The 19,945-nt window shown below is 35.5% G+C and overlaps 1 protein-coding gene across 6 annotated transcripts in view; it reads left to right on the forward strand.

Moving 5' to 3' along the window:
- GULP1 (GULP PTB domain containing engulfment adaptor 1) overlaps nucleotides 1–19,945 on the forward strand; it is a 264,781-nt gene that overhangs the window by 155,205 nt on the left and 89,631 nt on the right. For all 6 annotated transcript variants that reach the window (XM_042994878.1, XM_042994883.1, XM_042994881.1 and 3 more), the window contains 2 exons: nucleotides 10,051–10,122; nucleotides 16,571–16,632. In XM_042994878.1, coding sequence (XP_042850812.1) covers nucleotides 10,095–10,122; nucleotides 16,571–16,632 — 90 coding nt within the window. In that variant the 5' untranslated portion in view covers nucleotides 10,051–10,094. The remainder of the gene's footprint in view (nucleotides 1–10,050; nucleotides 10,123–16,570; nucleotides 16,633–19,945) is intronic.

Raw genomic sequence — 19,945 nt, forward strand, 5'->3', positions numbered from 1 at the left:
AGATAAAGGATTTCTTTTGAGGGCTGCTTTAAAATCTTGTAAAAGAAAAATAATCTTTTTCTCTTATTTTCTTAAAACTCTCTTAAAATAAATCTATGAAATGATGAAAATGGTAAGTCTATACACATTCATAATTACTGTTTGTTAGAATTTAATGTAAATACAAAAAAATTGTGCTTTTGGTAAAGATACCAATCTAAAAACAATTGATGTTAAAGCAAAAGACTGAAATGAAAAAAAAAAAAAAAACCCTTTCAAGTTAAAAAAAATTCTACTGGGGTGAATGTAAAGATCAAATTGGCTTTATTCAACAACTCATAAATTAGTCAGCATCCCATCTAGCAAGTAGAAGAGAGTTCTGAGAAGCTGTACAAAATGGAAGGATTTTATAGGCAGCAATGGGCAGGACAAGGAGGTTATTAGCAAAAGAAAAGAAGGAATTGTTTCTGGCAAGGTCACCTTCCCTGAGGGGGAAGAGCAGGGGGTCTTAACATGCAGATTACCTCATAAAGCTGATCAGGAAATTCCGGACTGATTAGTTTAAAATTCCACAACTGGGAGAGGCTGAAACTGCAATTAGTTTAGGTATTAAGTCTCAGGGCTTAGCAAAAGTGACTCCATTCAGGGCCTGTTTCTTTTCAACAAAGTGAAATATTGTGATAAAAGGCAGAAAATTTGAAACTGAAATAAAAATTTTTATATTGTTGCTTTTAGTTTGTAAAAATCAACAGAATCTTAAAACAGTATATATTTTACAAATCCTAGTCTTAAAATCCAAAAAGTCTTGAGTTTTAGACTCTGATAGCATTAATTGAGTAGTCAAGCTGTTTTATTCTAGTCTTTCAAAGGAATTCAGACAATTTTGCCAAAGATAATGTTACCTCAGTAATTGGATCCCACAAGTTCTCTCTCACAGTTAGAATATGGATATCAAAGTGTTTGGTGAAATGACCAAAACAGCAGGTGTGAAAGGATAGAGTTCTTATGTGTACAATCAAAATAAAAAGGAACAAAAGTATATTGTTATGATTTTTTTTTCTAAAATGGAGAAAATATTGAGTAGGACTTCCACCAAATACTTCAAAATCTAATATTCAAAGGGAACCTAAACCCGGGACTCTTAGTGTACATATAGCAGAGTCCTGTGTACTGTAAATAATGTTTGTTTCAATATGCAGGGTTTTATTTGTCTTAAAAAATATTTCTCTGAGCATAATTTACTTACTGTGGGATTATCTCATTTTTAGAATAAGGTAGCTGAGCTCCCATTAAGGACAGAAGATAATGAAGAAAACCCAGTGAGACAAATAGTTAATTGATCATTGAATGAAGTTTTAATGAAAATTCTCAGTATCTAATTATTGAAACAGACTTTTAGGAGCCTGCCAAAGTGCAGCTCAGAATTGTACAGGCACTTATTGAAGTATATTGGGATACTCATCATGCCCATGCAAAAGGCATTGCTTAGGCAGTTTGAGAATTCCAATACCTCTCCTTCCCTGGAGGTTTCACTCTTTTGGTCCTAATGTTACAGCAAATACTCAGTGCCCAGAAAGAGGTAGACGACATGTACTCGGGGAATCAGAAAAGACTGTTTACTTCACACAGGTGCCAGCCCTGTGGAGTCACCTCTAATGGCTGAGCATCTGGCTCAGATTTTACTGATCTTTTATACATATGTGCTTCTGGGTTGGGCGGGACTAGTATAGTGAAGCTCCTGGTTCCTGGCTGCTGGCTGATGCAAGGGCAAGCAAGATTGCAGAAGCCAAAATTGTGAAAAGGGTGTATCTGGCCTGGACATCTGGCTGGTCCTTTTTATCTGTGTTTACCAACTTTCCTTCTCACTAAGATCACAAAAAGACCCACGGATACCCTCATTCCAGAGGTGCTGAGTGGCAGCACCACCTCCAAATACAAGGGGTATCTCTGTAGTACCCAGTCCCTGTATGGAATTTTGTGGTATCGCAACATTGCCACAATTATTGCCCAGATACATTTTGCATGGTAGTTAGAGGTTTATAGCTGTGGAAGTGACTTTTGAATATACCTCATCCAAATCCTCTTAAAGCAGTAAGTGTTACTGTCAGAATAAAATGGATAAAATTTGGTAGCTTTCATTGTCAGAAAAGATAGGCTTTATATGCCCCTTTTTCTTTTTGATTCATTGTAGCCTTTATTTTGACTTCAGTCTTGGCGTTGAAGGAGATTCAAGCCCTTTTTATTCTGTTGCACAGAACTGTATTCTAGACCTTGCATATTAAGCTTTTCTTGCATATAAGCCATTCTAAAGAGTTGGCCGCATTACCAGGTAACCACGTGTTTCCTTTAGACCTCCCCTGCTCCCAGTCAAGGATGTTACAGAATAGCCTAGATGAGAGCCTCTGTGAGGCCAGTGGATGCTGTCTGAGGCTATTAGTGTGACGAAGAGCCCCATGCCCATAATCAACATGTGCTGTAGTCTACCCTCTGCCCAGGACATTCTTTCTTGTCTCACCTTTGACCTTTGCTCCTCTGGGCAATGATTAGTCACGTCTGCTCTGAAACTTTCACTTTGAACAGGACAGTCATTTGTACTTCATCCTCTAATTTTCAATGGTATCCCTCTCTAAAAGGGGTTGTCCCTATGTGCAGAGCCCCACACCCATTCTCCCCTATTTCTCAAAGATGATACATTCTTTGAGGGACATGCCATACTTATTTTTACTTCTCCATCCCTATAATGCTTGTCACATAATGTGGTCTCAAAACGTATCTGTTCAAAGAGCGAAGGATTTTTAATGAAGGTTATGACATATGGGTAAATATTGTAAAATATAGAAAAATAATGGTAAGCATTTATATCCCAAGTCAGAGAAATTCAGAAATCACTAATGCCACTATTTCTTAGCAAATTATAAATAAATATTCTCTTTAACACAGATCATGTAGCTTCTTCTAGTAATGTGAAATTTCTCAGTTTGTGTGCTGGTTAGTTTTCTTGGCTACACTTAGAAAGTATCTATCTACGAAAGCAAGACTTTTGCAATTTACAGTTATAAAATACAGTAAAGAAGAATATTATAAGATATCTTAAAATTTGGAGATTCAAGCAGAGAACCTTTACAATGGATACTAAGTAGATCCAGAAGAGTAAAAAATGAGCTGAATTCTCCGAAGAGGATTTTGGAAGCTACATGAACCATTAGAAGCAATGAAGTTCCATTCCAGTAGCTAGCCACTACAGAGGATTTAGCAACCTGGAGGGTTAATATTGGGTCTAAAACCGGCTGACATTCTCTCATGATTACCTTCCTGAATTACATATTCAAAAAAAGCACATAAGACATTTGAGAGTAAAAAATTCATTCACAGGAGAAACAACTGTGTTTTGTATTGTTTTTTAACTTTACCTAGTCTCTCTTCCTAGAACTAAACTTAATGATTAGGCTTCATTATTTTAGCATCATTTCTGATCTCAGGGTGAGCAATGAGATTTTAAAGTGATTTATGACTTATGTTTATGTAGATTATGTTTTAATCCATTTTCACGTTCTTTAAAACTTTAACCTTGAAAGAATTTCAGGAAAATATGGTGAGGATAAACTGGTAAGGAAAAAATGAAATTTAGAACTTGCTGTTTTATAGATTTTAGTATTACACCATATAAAGTTTCTTGTCATAACAATAGTTATTTATTTATTTATTTATTTATTTATTTATTTAAGAGCCTAGGCAGCAGGTTTTTTAAAGCAGGAAACTGCCATTCTTTTAAAAAGCCACTCTAAATTTCTTCTGAACTAGTTTGTAAACATCAGTGGATTTCTTTCATAAAATCAGTTTTCAAACCTCAATATGCTGGATCTATTTAAAAAAAAAAAAAGATTGTTGGCTCCAAACTTTTTTTAAAAATTAGGCTTACAAAAGTTTAAAGTTATAGAATGAATTAATACCAAGTTATTTTATAGTGTTTTGTTAATATAGTTCCTGATTTTGAAATAAAATTTGGGCACCTGGGTGGTGCAATAGGTTAAGTGTCTGACTCTCGATCTTGGTTCAGGTCATGATCTCGTGGTTCCTGAGTTCGAGCCCTGTGTTGGGCTCTGTGCTGACAGCATGGAACCTGCCTGGGATTCCCCCTCTCTCCCTCTTTGTCTGTCCCTCCCCTGCTTGTGCTCTCTCTCTCTCTCTCTCTCAAAATAAATAAACTTTAAAAAATGGATATTAAAACAATTCATCTAGTGATGTCTATGTTTCTGGATCAGTTTTTCTGGATCAGTTTTAATTGATTTTCCTCCCACTGTGTATTGTATTCTTTTACTTCTTTGTATGCTTGATTTTTTTTTTTTAATTGGATGCCAGATATTATGCATTTCGCTATGTTTGGTGTTGAGTATTTTTATATTCCTTAAAGTGTTTTTGAACATAACTTTGAGATATAGTGAAGTTACTTGGAAATGGGTTAATTCTTTGGGGTCTTGTTTTTAAAAGTTGTTAAGTGCGTCCAAAGCAGCATTTATTCTAGCTTTATTTTCCCCCATTTACAAGGCTAGGCACTTCTTAGTAATGTAACTGATATCCTGTAAATTATGAGCTTTTTCTTCCTTGCTGTTGACTCTAGAGTGAGCTACAGGCACCAATCTCTTTGAACTTTGTGGATGACTATTTACTCAGTCTTAGGAAGTAGTCATTACCAAGTTAAATTGTAAGACTTTTTCTTTTTAAAGTTCATTTATTCATTTTGAGAGAGAGAGAGAGAGAGAGATAGCTCGAGCAGGGGAGGGACAGAGAGAGGAGGGGAAAGAGAGAGAGAGAATCCCAAGGAGGCTCTGCACTGACAGTGTGGAGCCTGATGCAAAGCTCAAACTCACCAACCATGAGATCATGACCTGAGCTGAAATTAAGAGTACAATGGTTAACCAACTGAGCCACCCAAGCACCCCAAATTATAAGGCTTTTTGCAGGTATCTTTAGTTATTTCTGTGGAGCCCTTGCCTCTCCAGTGCTCTGGTCTGCAACACTAGTCACCTTCGTTTTACCACATTGGCAATGATAATCTCCTCAATTTAGGGAGGTTGCTGGAATCTGACTGGGTTCCACCTCCCTGCACCATATCCTGGAAACTATCTCTGTGTATTAAACTGGGGAAATTGTATGGCTTACCTTAATTGTTTTTCATCCTTCATCGATCGCTTTCCTTTGCTGTCTGATGTTCGTAGTCTTGAGAATTATTGTTTCATACATTTTGTCTCAATTTTTAGGTGTTGTAGATGGTAAGATAAATATAGCCTGTTACTCCATCTTGGTTAGAAATAGAAGTGTGTAAATGAGTCTATAGAGCTTTCTTTAACATATGGGAAGGTGGCAACATACATTTCTGAGGAAGGTTTGGATTAGTCAGTGAATGGTAATGACTCTGTTTTGACATATACCATTAAAGAAATTAGTGTAAGTTCTCATATCATACCATATAGTATTATTAATCCCAAAGGGTTTTCTGTATGTATAAAGAAAGGATTATAAAAAGTATATCCCCAAGAGACACATGCAGAGACACACGCTCTCCAGTATTCAATCCTGGAGAGTATGAAAGTAAATGAGGATTCTCACACACAACTCATGGCCATGCACATTGTTCCAGCCTCTGTTTTTGTTTTTTAATCGAACAACTCTTTTATGTTTAATTAAGGGGCGCCTGGGTGGCTCAGTCGGTTCAGCGGCCGACTTCAGCTCGGGTCATGATCTCGCGGTCCGTGGGTTCAAGCCCCGCGTCGGGCACTGTGCTGACAGCTCAGAGCCTGGACCCTGTTTCGGATTCTGTGTCTCTCTCTCTCTGACCCTCCCCCGTTCATGCTCTGTCTCTCTCTGTCTCAAAAATAAACGTTAAAAAAAAAAATTTAAAAAAAAATAATAGAAAATCTAAATAGTAACACTTTAGACCTAGTATAACTTTTACTCTGGGATGCTATTTTTTTTGGAAAAAATTGTAAAAGTTATTTATGTCAGCTATTCTTTCTGTATATTGTTTAGCTAGAATTTAGAAATAATTATTTACTGAGAAGGCAATAGTGCATCCATGTATAAGTAGCCATTGAAGCAATGTTTATCAAAAGTTTGTCCAAAAAGAAAGATTTATATCATGCTGTAAACTGAAACAAAGTAGGTTTATACAAAACTTATATTTCTTAAACTTAAAATGGTAAATCGATAACAATGTATATCTTACTACTTCAGCTATAAAATACATTAAAACATGTTATTAATACATTGAACATGAATATGGTGTATTGAATGCCAACTTAGTTAGCATTATGCACTGTGCTCTACACATGGGCATAGTGAACAAACCCACCATACTTATTCTCTAGTGGGGAATAAAGAACTGCTTTACAAAGAACAGTAGAGTGGCTAGGGTCAAATAAATATGCTAAAAAGTCATTGGAAAGTGGGGTGCCTGGATGGCTCAGTCAGTTAAGCATCCAACTTCGGCTCAGGTCATGATCTCACGGCCCGTGAGTTCGAGCCCCGCGTCAGGCTCTGTGCTGACAGCTCAGAGCCTGGAGCCTGTTTCAGTTTCTGTGTCTCCCTCTCTCTCTGACCCTCCCCCATTCACGCTCTGTCTCTCTTTGTCTCAAAAATAAATAAACGTTAAAAAAATTTAAAAAGTAGTTGGAAAATGAAATTATACTTTTTATTTACATGATAAGAACAGCCTATTTGATATTCACTGACATTTATATCTGTGTTTGGAAAACAGGCGAAAATCCTTCTGGTGTTTTGGAGTCATAGAATTGTAGTGTTATTTTATCCTCTATTTATTTGGCCTGTTGAACCTTATACAGTCATGTTAAGGTTTTTGTTGTTGTTATTGTTGTTGTTGTTGTTTTTTCCTGTCTATATGTCTCCAGAGACTTTATATTATAATCTTAATTTAAAATACACACAGTTTGGGGTGCTTAGGTGGCTCAGTCAGTTGAGTGTTTGACTCTTAATTTCAGCTCAGGTCAATGATCCCAGGGTCGGGGATCAAGCTCTGTAGGGCTTAATGCTGAGCGTGGAGCCTGCTTAAGATTTTCTCCCTCCTTGTGCCCCTCTCCCCTATGCTCGCTCTGTCTTGAAAGAAAAATAAATAAATAAATAAATAAATAAGCACGATTTTATGAAATTTAAAATTATATGGTATTAAACTCCATCTTTTTTTTTTTTTATTTTTTTGAGAGAGACATAAAGAGTGTAAGCCGGGAGGGGCAGGGAAAGAGGGAGACAGAGAGTCCTGAATAGGCTTTGCGTGATCAGAGCAGAGCCCAAAGTGGGGCTTGAACTCATGAAACTGGGAGATCATGACCTGAGCCTAAATCCAAGAGTTGGACTCTTAACCTACAGAGCCACCCAGGCACCCCTTAACCTCCATCTTTATATTTCACAATCTGCTATTGTGAACAATGTCTACTTGAGACATACTGAATTTGCTCTACTGATTAATAGACTCCATGGTAATTTTGTGTATTTTTCCAGAGAAATCTAATCTTACATTCAGATACATTATGTATCTTTTCTGCTAGTTTTTGATTTTCATTTATTCCTCCAGGATACAATCGATCAATCAATAACCATGTCTGTTAGTTTCTAGATGAAAAGTAACTTTTGGTAGGATACAGAATATATTTTGTCCTAATGTATCCCCTTGTATACCTTGCTGAATGCCTGGCACTGGTGATTAATAAATGATTTCCAAATGAATAAATAAATTAATTGTAATAAATAAAGTCATTTAAATCATGACTTTTCCAATAATAGTATCTTTTATATTATACAAAAGAAACCATATTATATTGTTAGTATAAATGACGTAATCATTTTGGTGTTTTAGTTTATAAAATATATTCTCTACCTGTCTTGTATTAATGGCATATCATGAAAAAGTGAATGAAGTATGAGGTCAGTAAGAAAGTGATATTATAGTGTCATTATCTAAGTGTACAAAACAGTACCTAGTGATAATATTTTATAATTCTGTTAACTTTTAATTCTTTGGGAGCAGATAAGCCAGAACAGAGATAGTAGTAATTTCACTATAAAAATGACTTTTTATAAAGATTAATTTCTCTGTTGTGTTTTATTGCTTTGTAGGCTTAATGGTGAGAGTTATGGATGAAATGTTGGTATCCACCCCCCTCCCCCCAAATTCACATGTTGAAATACTAACCCCCAAAGTGGTATTTGGAGATGGGGACTTTGGGACCTAATTAGGTTTAGATGAGAGCATATGCATGAAGCCCCCATGATGGGATTAGTGTCTTCATAAAAAGAGAAGAAAACAAGAGCTCCCTCTCTGCCATGTGAGGACACAGCCAGAAGGTATCGATCCATATACAAGCCAGGAAGAGGGCCCTCACTAGAACCTCACCTTGCTGGCATCCTGATTTCCAACCTCCAGCCTTCAATATTGCAAGTTAAAAATGTCTGTAGTTTAAGTGTTGCAGTTCCGGAATTTTGTTATGGCAGTCCAAGCTGACTAAGAGAGAAGCTGATCCTGAGAAGTAGGAAGCTGTTACAACAAAAAACCAAAAATGTGGACGCAGCTTTGGAACTGGGTGATGGGTAAAAGCTGGAAGTGTTTTGAGGTGCATGCTGAAAGAAGTGGAGATTGCTGTGAAGGTACTGCTCGAGGCAGTTCTGGTGAGGGTTCAGAAAGAAAAGAGGAGACCAAAAGCCTCCATCTTCTTAGAGAATACATAAATAATCATGAACAGAATGTTGGTAGACGTATGGATGGTAAAGGACATTCTGTTGAGGTCTCAGATGGAAATATAGGACGTGTTATTGAACAATGGAGAAAAGGTAATTCTTGTTATAAAGTGGGCAAAGAACTTGCCTGAAGTGTATTTGTGTTTTAGTATTTTGTGGAGGCTAGAACTTGTAATTGATGAAATTGGATATTTGGCTGAGAAAATTTCTAAGCCAAGTGTTGAACAGTGGCTTGGTTCCTTCTAACTGATTATAGTAAAATGTGAGAAGAAAAAAATGAATTGAAAAAGGAATTGTTAAACTACAAAGAAACAGTACTTACAGATTTGGAACATTCTCAGCTTATCCATATAGCAGAGAATACTAAGGATGTGGCCAAACAACCCTCTGCCAGTTTCAACTAAAGGGATGGAGATGGGATGAAATGAAGGAAGGCTTTTGGACTTCTTAGTTCCCACAGGACTGGAACATAGTTATTTTGCTGTGTACGTGAAGTGTTCTTCAAGACTAGGGATAAATTATTCCAAAGGCAAAATCAGAGATCATCACGTGTGCTTCCTTGGTTTCAAAGTAGGATAGGGTGCCATCATCTTCATTTGAATCAGACAGCAGTGCCCAGAGCATCATGGGGTGTAGGGCCACCTAGCAGAGCCTAGTTGGAGAGGGACATGACTGCCACTGTCATAATCAAAGACTTCTGTTTGTTCAGTACTGTTAATAACCCCAAACTGTATCACACTTCTTACCTATAAGCTAAGAGAAAAGTATTAATCTTCTTTCTCCTTAAATTTGCACATAAATATAATTAATGGTAGATGTATAATAGGCAAAAGACAAGAAGATTAGGGAACTTGGGAGGAAATTTATTTGAGATATTGTTCTTATCTGCTGTGCCACCCATAATATTGAGTACTTATGTTTATTCTTATTTATTCTTATGAATAAATTTATATTTATTCAGTGTCTCATGGGGAATTCCAGAGTACTGTTTATAAATATTTAAAAAAAATTTTAAAGACTTTGTGATTAAAATGCATTTCGGGGTGCCTGGGTGGCTCAGTCGGTTAAGCGTCCGACTTCGGCTCAGGTCGTGATCTCACAGTCTGTGGGTTCGAGCCCCGTGTCGGGCACTATGCTGACAGCTCAGAGCCTGGAGCCTGCTTCCGATTCTGTGTCTCCCTCTCTCTCTGCCCCTCCCCTGCTCATGCTCTGTCTCTCTCTGTCTCAAAAATAAATAAAAACATTAAAAAAAATTTTTTAATGCATTTCCATAAAAGAGGTTCGTCAATGTTTCTTTTTGCTTGAATATTTTTTTTTTTTTTATAGGATATCAAGTGTGATTGAACTCAACGTCTGTTTGGCTGATCATCATGAATCGTGCTTTTAGCAGAAAGAAAGGTAAGTTGTTCACATTTAAAGGACCTGGGGGTCAATTCAATATTACTATGAAAATCATAGTAATGATTTTCTAGTAATAGTATTTACTATTAACTGATGTTAAGGAATCAGTTTTTCCTATTATCAAATCACATGGTTCAGGAATGAGGTTAGAATAGAGTAACACACATCTGCAAACATTGCTAATTAACCTTCTTGGGTTATCACCCTGATGAAAGAGTGGATTTGTTTAATACGTTTAATTCAAAATACACTTATGACAGTGTGTTCTCTGGCAATTTTATTCTCTGGTGTGAAATTGCAAAAAATAAAGTGATCTCAAACTAGTCTTACTAGATAGCATAGCCATATAATACTAAATTTGCTGGACTTAATAAAAATTTACCATTATTTAATTTTTTAATGTTTATTTATTTTTGAGAAAGAGAGAGAGAGAGAGACAGAGTGGGAATGGTGGAGGGGCTGAGAGAGGGAGTCACAAAATCCGAAGCAGACTCCAGGCTCTGAGCTGTCAGTATAGAGCCTGGTGCTGTGGGGCTCGAACTCACGATCTGTGAGACTGTGATCTGAGCCGAAGTTAGATGCTCCATTGACGGAGTCACCCAGGCACCCCAAATTTACCATGGTTTAAATTCATGCTTCTGCATGTCTGCACATGCTTCACTCACTCTTTATTGAATAACATGTGAGGCTTGATGGTAGGTAAATTGATAACAATGAGGCTAAAATAACTTTGTTATTAATTTGCAGGCAGGGATTTAAAATAAATATAAATGTAGTATATCATAATTATCAGCATAGGAATGAAAGAAGCAGCTAGTTAAATGCTGTTTTTTTAAGGGGCAGGAAAACATGGCATTTGACGAATGTTTCATGATGCACTCATAGGAAAAATTGCAAAATTTGATAGTTTTACATAGTTCAGTGAAGTTAAAATAATGTACCCTTGTCTTTTTGTGAGGAGCTGTCTGCTGCTGGACACAAGGCTCTGCCCTATTTAATATGCTATCAGTGAATTGAGAGAGAATAATTAGTCATACTCAAGTTCATAAGTGATTGAAAGCAGAAATACATGAACTGATGTGGTAGAATTACAGATATGTGGGGCTGAAATGACCAGTTGGGTCATATTCCACACTATAAACTTAATAAGATCATGTAAATTGCCAAACGTGGGTCCAGAAAATCGAACACTTACATTTTTACTTATATACTGTTATTATTTGGAAGATGCACCTTAAATTCTATGTGGGTAAAAAATGACTGAAGAATTAAGTCAACAGCGTGTATGAAAGGTTCTAGTTAATTTTCTAATGTATGAATAATGGACAGTCCAGAACCACGAAGTAGATTGTTCTCTTCCATTCCATGAAGTCTGGCATAGTGTGTTCTCTCTTTAAAGGACTGATTGACACATTGTGTCACACACAGATGAGAAAGGCTGGGGTGACTTCAGGGCTTTCAACCTAGAACAGGAAGTATGGCTGAGAACCCTTGGTGTGGTCTTTCAGTGTTTGGAGGACTGTCATGTGGTCATGGGACTAAGTTTAATACAGATCATATGAGTACAAATTACAAGGTCATTGATTTAATGCAGGAAAAAATTCCAACAAAGTTGTGCAAACATATCATAGAATTGCTTGAAGTACAAACTTTTTTTTTTGTTTTGGAAGTGAGAAGTGTTCAAACATTTGGCTGTGGTACAGAGGATTGATGTATTCAGTAGGGATGTGAACTTTCAGGCACCTTTCAACCTTGGGAAACTGGGAATTTATAATTTTGATTATTTTTCTGAATAAGGGGAAGGCAAAATAATATTTATTGTGGTCTGCAGTTTGCATCAGATTTAAAACATACACTGGAAGTAAAATAATGTTTCATTTTTAATTCTTTTACTAGTAAAAAAAGAATCTGGAAATAATCCTATGATACATATAAGTATTTTTAATGAAGTAATAAAAATCTTACATCACAACTCGTCACTTTATCATATTATCTTTTTTTTATTTTTTAGATGTTTATTTATTTTGAGAGAGAGAGACAGAGACAGAGACAGAGAGACAGAGAGAGAGACAGAGCATGAGTCAGGGTAGAGGCAGAGAGGGAGGAAGACACAGAATCTGAAGCAGGCTCCAGGCCCCAAGCTATCAGCACAGAGCCAGACGTGGGGCTCGAATCCACGAACTGCGAGATCATGACCCAAGCTGAAGTCGGACGCTTAACCGACTGAGCCACCCAGGCACCCCTTTATTGTCTTATTTTTAATGTTTATTTATTTTTGAGAGACAGACAGAGTGCGAGTGAGGGAGGGGCAGGGAGAGAGGGAAACACAGAATCCAAAGCAGCCTTCAGGCTCTGAGCTGTCAGCACAGTGGGCTTGAACCCACGAACCGTGAGATCGTGACCTGAGCCCAAGTCAGACACTTAACTGAGCGCCCAAGCACCCCCATATTATCTTATTTTTAAAAAACATTTCTAGGTGCGCCTGGGTGGCTCAGTCGGTTAAGCGGCCGACTTCAGCTCAGGTCACGATCTCATGGTCCGTGAGTTCGAGCCCCGCGCTGGGCTCTGTGCTGACAGCTCAGAGCCTGGAGCCTGCTTCGAATTTTGTGTCTCCCTCTCTCTCTGACCCTCCCCCGTTCATGCTCTGTCTCTCTCTGTCTCAAAAATAAATAAACGCTAAAAAAAAAAAAAAAAAAAAAAAAAAAAAGCACTTCTAGACTCTTTATTTGCTTACATTTCCTTTTCCCATGGTTTTAAAGTTGAAACTCCCTATTTCTAATTTCTCTTTAGTTGAAGAGGATTTTGGAGTTTTTCACAGAGAAATCCCAAGTAACCAGCAATAGTATATTTGTTTCATTTGACGACAGTGGAAATATAGCCATGGGGAAAACTGGACTGATTTAGAGAATCAGGAAAGAGAAGCATTTGTTCTTTCCTGCTTTGCCTCATTCTCTTTAAAACGTTTCTTTTTTTTTCCTCCAAGTTTAATGACTAAATTTCCTTATCAGGAAATTACTGATCAATATTTTGCTCTAATTCCAAGTTAGAATTGATACCAGAAGTTCTACCCACTTACTAATCAATTCTGACTCTCACTTAGTGAGATTGATAAAGGAAGAATTCTTAGAGCCTCTGCTGCTAGTTTCAACCAATAGCACTATTTGGTTGAATTTTAATTTGAGTTGGAAAAATTGAATTTTATGAGAGAAGTCCTACATCTTGACAATCGGGAGCTGTAATTGTACCCCTAGAGAATATATTATTCAGTCATATTTCCAATAACTAACATCAGCACACACTGTATATTCTACTCTAAACAAAGTTTCAATCAGTAAAACCTCATCTCTTCTTTCATAATTGTCCAATTTACTTGGTTATCACATGCAACCTTACTAAATTGTCCTGTACTCAGAAGCCTATGGAAAAGAGATCATCTTAAATTCAAACATATATTTTTTTCTTGTTATCGGCCTTTCCAATTAGTATGTTGTCTGGTATTCTTTGGTTGAATTACCGGTGACTTCACTGATTTTCTTTGTAAATGCTGTCTCTAACGCTACAGATTCTAAAAAAGAGTGAATGTATTAGATTTGCATCATTGTGGACTATTTTGAAGAGATCTATAAAAATTAGTCTAACCTTATAATCATTGATTATTTAATGAATGTATTTGTTCTATAGCTCCTTTCTTATTTTAGCTTTCTCTTTGAGTTTTTACAATCCTATAATAAATTCATTACATCAAAAATGAATAATTTAGTAAGAAAACATAAAGCATTGAATGTGAATGCATGTGATTAAATAATTCAACCAGATGCTCTTCATTTTCTTTATCAGTTGACAAACTGATGAGTAGATATAATCATAGCATCGCAGTTAAAATTTAATATTTAAGTATGATTTCCCTTTTTTAACCCATTCACATGCAGGCATTCACCCAACACCATTTTGTTTTAAATTTGATATACTAAGGGCACCTAGGTGCCTCAGTCAGTTAAGCTTCCAACTCTTGATTTCGGTTCAGGTCATGATCTGAGCTCAGGGTTCATGAGTTCGAGCCCTGCGTTGTTGGGCTCTGTGCTGACAACGTGGAGCCTGCTTTAGATTCTCTCTCTCCTTCTCTCTCTCTACCCCTCCTCTGCTTACATTCTCTCTCCCAAAATAAATAAATAAACTTAAAAAAATAAATTTGATATACCCAAAGTAGATGCTTTCAATATACTAAGCTCTGTTGATACAGTAATAATGAACTTCCTGCATCATTCTTGATGAGCTCTTAATCTAAGTGCATTTTGAACACAGATTTATTGACCTAGCAGTCAGAGTGGTTTGATACTTGCCAAGTATTTTGAAATGTTGGCATTTTATTTATGTGACTGTTTACTCTTGAGTTAGTGATTACAGTTTAATTTCAAGGAAGGGGGCACATTCCGAAGTGTCTGTGTTCCTGTTTCTGTACCAGTTCCATATATCTAATTGCTCCTATCGGCATAGATAGATAGTGACCGGGAACCATCATCTGTACTCACTCTTCAAGGTCAGTCACATCTAAATGAATTAACATAAAGAGTTTTATTCTGTTAGTTTTTCCTTCTGCCAAAGTATAAATTAGGATGACAGTAAGGATGTGTTTTAGAAATCTTTCAGGTGTTATAAGTATACTGCCTGTACTAGAGGTATGTAATGAACAACCACTAAACCATCATCTCTTGACGATGTGGATGTAGATTTTTTGTCATTGTGACAACTGCGGCTTCTCCACTGGTAATTTAACATTGTGAATATTTTAGTCTGTCATCAGTAACAGCTGGATGTAACTACCCTTTTTCTAGGTCACTGCAATACAAGACTAGAATGGAAGTAGTATCATCAGTTTTCAAATAATAGTAGCTTATAGGAGAAAGCAATTATCCCCCTGCCTCAGGATTGGAATGGACCATTACATTCAGATTTAGACTTTATATACTTCTGAGCAGTGTCATGTATCTTAGAAAAGGAGACATGAGAATAATTGAGTTAAGGGGTTACAAAAAGAAATTAGATTTTTTTTTTTTTAAGTTTCCTAAAGGCAGATCTTTGTTTTTATTATCTTGATGTTTTTATTGTTCTGGTGTATAGCATTGTGATTAATTTCTTTTAATATACAAGTGCAATATTGTATCCCAAATCTAAGTACAAATTATTCTTGAATTAATCACTTCACCATTTAGTAGCAGTCATAAAGAGAAAACTGTAATTAAAATGAAAATCCTTATAGGAAATAAAAATTTTCTACATTAATACAATGTCGATATGCTTTTTTGAAGCTTAGAATGTGTTGCTTCTTAACATACTTCACCCATGCACAACTATCACGTATCTGCTTCAGTAGTCAGAAATAGCCCTAAGGTGCACCATGAGCTTGGGATTTTATTGATCCCTCATGTTTTGTCTCAGAGGTTCTTGTGAACATAGTACCCCATAAGCATGTTTAATTTAAATATACTGCATTATTTTCCAAATGGTATAAAGTAATTGACATTCTGGAAAGATAGGCCTTTTTCTCTTTGTCCTCACAATCCCCCAGTTTGAGAAGAACATATTAAAGATACCAAACTAGTTTCTGTTAATATCATTTTCAAATGTTCTGAATTGAATGTTAAAAATACTTCGTTAGTAATCTATTTCTTTTCAGTACGTACTTATTTACTATTTTTCATGGTGAAATACGTCTTTCATTCTATTCTGTTCATAATATTGATTCTAAATGTTTTAATTCTGTGAGGAGTAAAATACAAAACTCTACTAAAGGAGAAAATGGTTTTTGAAGATTGAGAAGTTTTACAACAAACAAATGCAATTTCGAAAATGTAGTCAAATATGATTAGTTTAACATTTTTTTGCTTTTTCTTCACTTATACAGTCCACAAAATATTTTGGAAGATATGTGGAATATGTAAATACAATCCAAAATTGAATGAAAAATATTTTTCTATTTCTAACAATAATACACAATACAAATTATTTTCAATATGTTTTATTCTTTTAGTCACTTTGTTTTTAATATTCTCTTAAACTAATCTAAGGACTATTTGAAAGGTTGAAGATTTATTGATTAGGGAACTTTTAAAAAAAACTGTTAACCACGAGAGTATAAAAGGAAATGAGAAAGATATCACATAATCACATAATTGATGTAACTACTTGTAGTCCACTGAGTTGTTACTTTTTAAACCGTCTTTTAAATCAAGCCTATAGCTTATTATGGTCTTTTTATCCCAAGTTTGTATACACTTTCCAGCTACATTGTTTTTATATCTGACTAGTTATTCTTTCTCAATTTAGCAAAGGAATCATGATTTAGAATTGCTCCCACCCATATCACACTCATTACATATGCTAATGAATGAATATGACACCCTTAGAACGTATAATTTAATTTAACACTGTGTGTTCTTCATTGCAGACAAAACATGGATGCATACGCCTGAAGCTTTATCAAAACATTACATTCCCTATAATGCAAAGGTAAAATAGTTTATGTGATATTATTGAATTTATTTTTTGTTATATTATTATTATTAAATTCATGGCCAGTCTTAGAAAGATTGCTTATGCATTGGCATTTCCTAGTAGATGATCCCTGAAAAAAAATTGCATAAATAATTTTGTAATGGATAGTATGGGAAATGATTTTTCTCTACAAATAAGTTAATTCTTTTTTTTCCCTGTCACTCCAAGTAAGGGATTATTATTATTTAAAAAAATTTTTTTAATGTTTATTTTTGAAAGAGAAAGAGAGAGAGAGAGAGAGAGAGAGAGACAGAGAGAGCACAAGGGGGAAGGGCAGAGAGAGGGAGACAGAATCTGTAGCAGGCTCCAGGCTCTGAGCTGTCAGCACAGAGCCTGACGCGGGGATCGAACCCATGAACGGTGAGATCATGACCTGAGGCAAAGTTGGATGCTTAACTGACTGAGCCACCCAGGTACCCCCAAATATGTGATTATTTTATTTAATTATAAAGAATACTCTTTATAATTTCTGTCAGTCATGTATGTATTTTCTTCACATGATTTTGGCTATCATTGAAATTAATCTGTAGTATCATGGCCTATAGGAAATAAAACAACCAACAAATTAGCATCCTTTAAAAGCACTTTAATGTTGAATTACACAGCAGAATATAAAAAACTAACTTGATAATGAGAGAAATGAGCTACAATTTTAATGAATGCAATTATCATTCAAAACAAGAAAGACGAAACTTAAACTATTAAGAAAACAGAAAAAGAGCACATTATTTTACTCTTTTGTTTAGTTTTCTTCATTTTAATAGAGAAATAGAAACAATCTATGCCCCATATCTTCAAAGATTTGATTCATTGTCAATGTTGGAAAAGGGGACAAATAAACAAATGCACTTTGCGAAAATATCCTTACAGATAGGTGTTATTTTAGAAATAGGGAGCACAAAACCTAAAATAAGATTTCAGAGAAATCTGAGTCTAAACTTGTAAGATACAGGAGAGAAAGTTGCACTGGGAACGTGCAAGTGGGTCTGACTTAAACAGCTGACCTTTGGACACAGTATGGGGAAAACAGAAAATGATAATGTTATTTTTATAAGGGAACTTAAGGATTTATGGATTAGTAAACTACATATGTATAATGAGAAGAGGTATGAGGAATTATTTTAGGAATAATTTTAGAAAAAACATTTATTGAACAGAAAGTCAATGCTATTTAATAGAGAACCTCTTGAGTGCTGGTCTGAGTCTGAATCACAGGAAGATGCATTACAAGGCCATCTAGAGGCCCGTCCAGAGCGGTTGCTCAGCAGTGAGATTTGTAGAGTACAGCAACTCAATTTTTTCTTGCTGACTTCATAGCAAAGAAATGCTCTAAAATATTTTTGGTGTAAAACTAATATACTTGAAATCATTGCAATGCTTAGGAATTTCTCTGTAATGTTACCCTGAAGATGAATAGCCATGATTTAGTATGAAAAGTTTAGTTAGCTGAATGAGAAAAATTGAGTTAATATTATCTCTCTTCCACAGACATTTCTCATATTAACTATTGAGAAACTATATGAAAAGTATAGAGAAAAAAATTAATCTTGAAGACCACTATTATTTTAAAATGCATGCTCAATATCTTGATCATACTAGAGTCATATCTTTAAAGTAAAATCACCACGTATTATTTTTTTTATATGTATCTCAGTTTGAAAGACTGGTTTATAAAGCGTTAAAAGATTCTAATTAGAACTACCCTTAACCTTAACTGCAGTATGAACAGTGGAGATCTGCTTGTCTACATGGAAAAATTGCATGTGCTAATTCACAGGTGCATAACAACTATAAGGCATTCCACATGCAGTAGAGGGAGGGGACAGGAACATCCTTCCAGACTGAGGTCAGTAAATTATAAGAGCAGGTCAATTTTCTCCATTCTAATATGGCCTCTTGAGTAATAATAAATGTCATGTATACCAAGTAGTGTTAAAACTATTTGAAAAACATTATTTTTTTCTACATTCCTTTTTTGTTTTTTTTTTGTGGGACATTTAAAATTCATCATTAGTATTTATTTTTGAAAATTTTCTGTATTTCTTTAGTATACATGCCATTTGAAAACCAAATCCATGTCCATAGGAAGTACCTTAGCACAACAACAACAACAACAAATGCAGACTCTTGGGGTGCCTGGCTGGCTGGGTTCATAGAGCATGAGACTCTTGATCTCAGGGTTGTGAGTTCAGGCCTCATGTTGGGTACAAAATCTGCTTAAACACACACACAACAAAAAATAGTAATAAAAAAAAGAAACAACAACAACAAAGTAAAATAAATACCAAAGGTTAATAAATATATGAAAAAGATTCTCAATTTCGCTTACAATCAAATAAATACTTAAAAAAATACAGACTTTAGAACTCAAAAAAATACAGACTCTAGAATTAGATTGACTTAGTGTATATCCTGAGTCCGACACTTGTTAGCAATCAGTTTTTGGGCAAATAACCTAATCTGTCTGTGTCAACAGTTATTCATGTGGAATAGGGATAATAATAATTTCTCAGTTGAGTTATTATAGACATAAATTATTAGGTAAGTATTTAAAGGATAACTGGAATAAAAGAACTACTTAATAAATGTGGCAATCACTACCTTACCTTTCATTTTTCACAAGACTTAACCAAAATGCCTATTTTATAATAGGTGTTCAATATAGATGTATTTGATGAATTAATGCATGATAACATTTCCAACATAGTTAATTTCAGTGAGCCCTAATACATGTGAGGTACATGATCTCATTTAGTATTTGCCATGATTCAGTATGGTGATTATTAATCTCTACATCAGAGAAAACTTTATACATTATGTAAGAGAAAACTAAGGCTGAAAGATTAAGTAATTTGCCTATTGCCAGAAAGCTAGTAAGACAGAGCCAGAGTGGAAAACTGAAGTCGATATGACTTCAAAGATTTGCTGGGGCTTTTTTATTTTTAAAAATTTTTTTAATGTTTATTTGTTTTTGAGAGAGAAAGAGAGAGAGCGTGTGTGAGCAGGGGCAGGGAAGGGGCAGAAAGAGGGAGAGACACAGAACCTGAAGTGGGCTCCAGCTCTGTGCTGTCAGCACAGCCTGACGTGGGGCTTGAACTTAAGAATTGTGAGATCATGACCTGAGCTGAAGTTGGACGCTTAACCGACCGAGCCACCCAGGCACCCAAAGATTTGCGTTTTTTATGTATATAATAACACTTTATTATTCACTCATCTGTTACATTGCTGATGTGTATAAGGTGCCATTACTGAAGTCTCACTTGAATAT

The sequence above is a fragment of the Panthera tigris genome, chromosome C1 (assembly GCF_018350195.1).
Source record: "Panthera tigris isolate Pti1 chromosome C1, P.tigris_Pti1_mat1.1, whole genome shotgun sequence".
Taxonomy (NCBI): domain Eukaryota; kingdom Metazoa; phylum Chordata; class Mammalia; order Carnivora; family Felidae; genus Panthera; species Panthera tigris.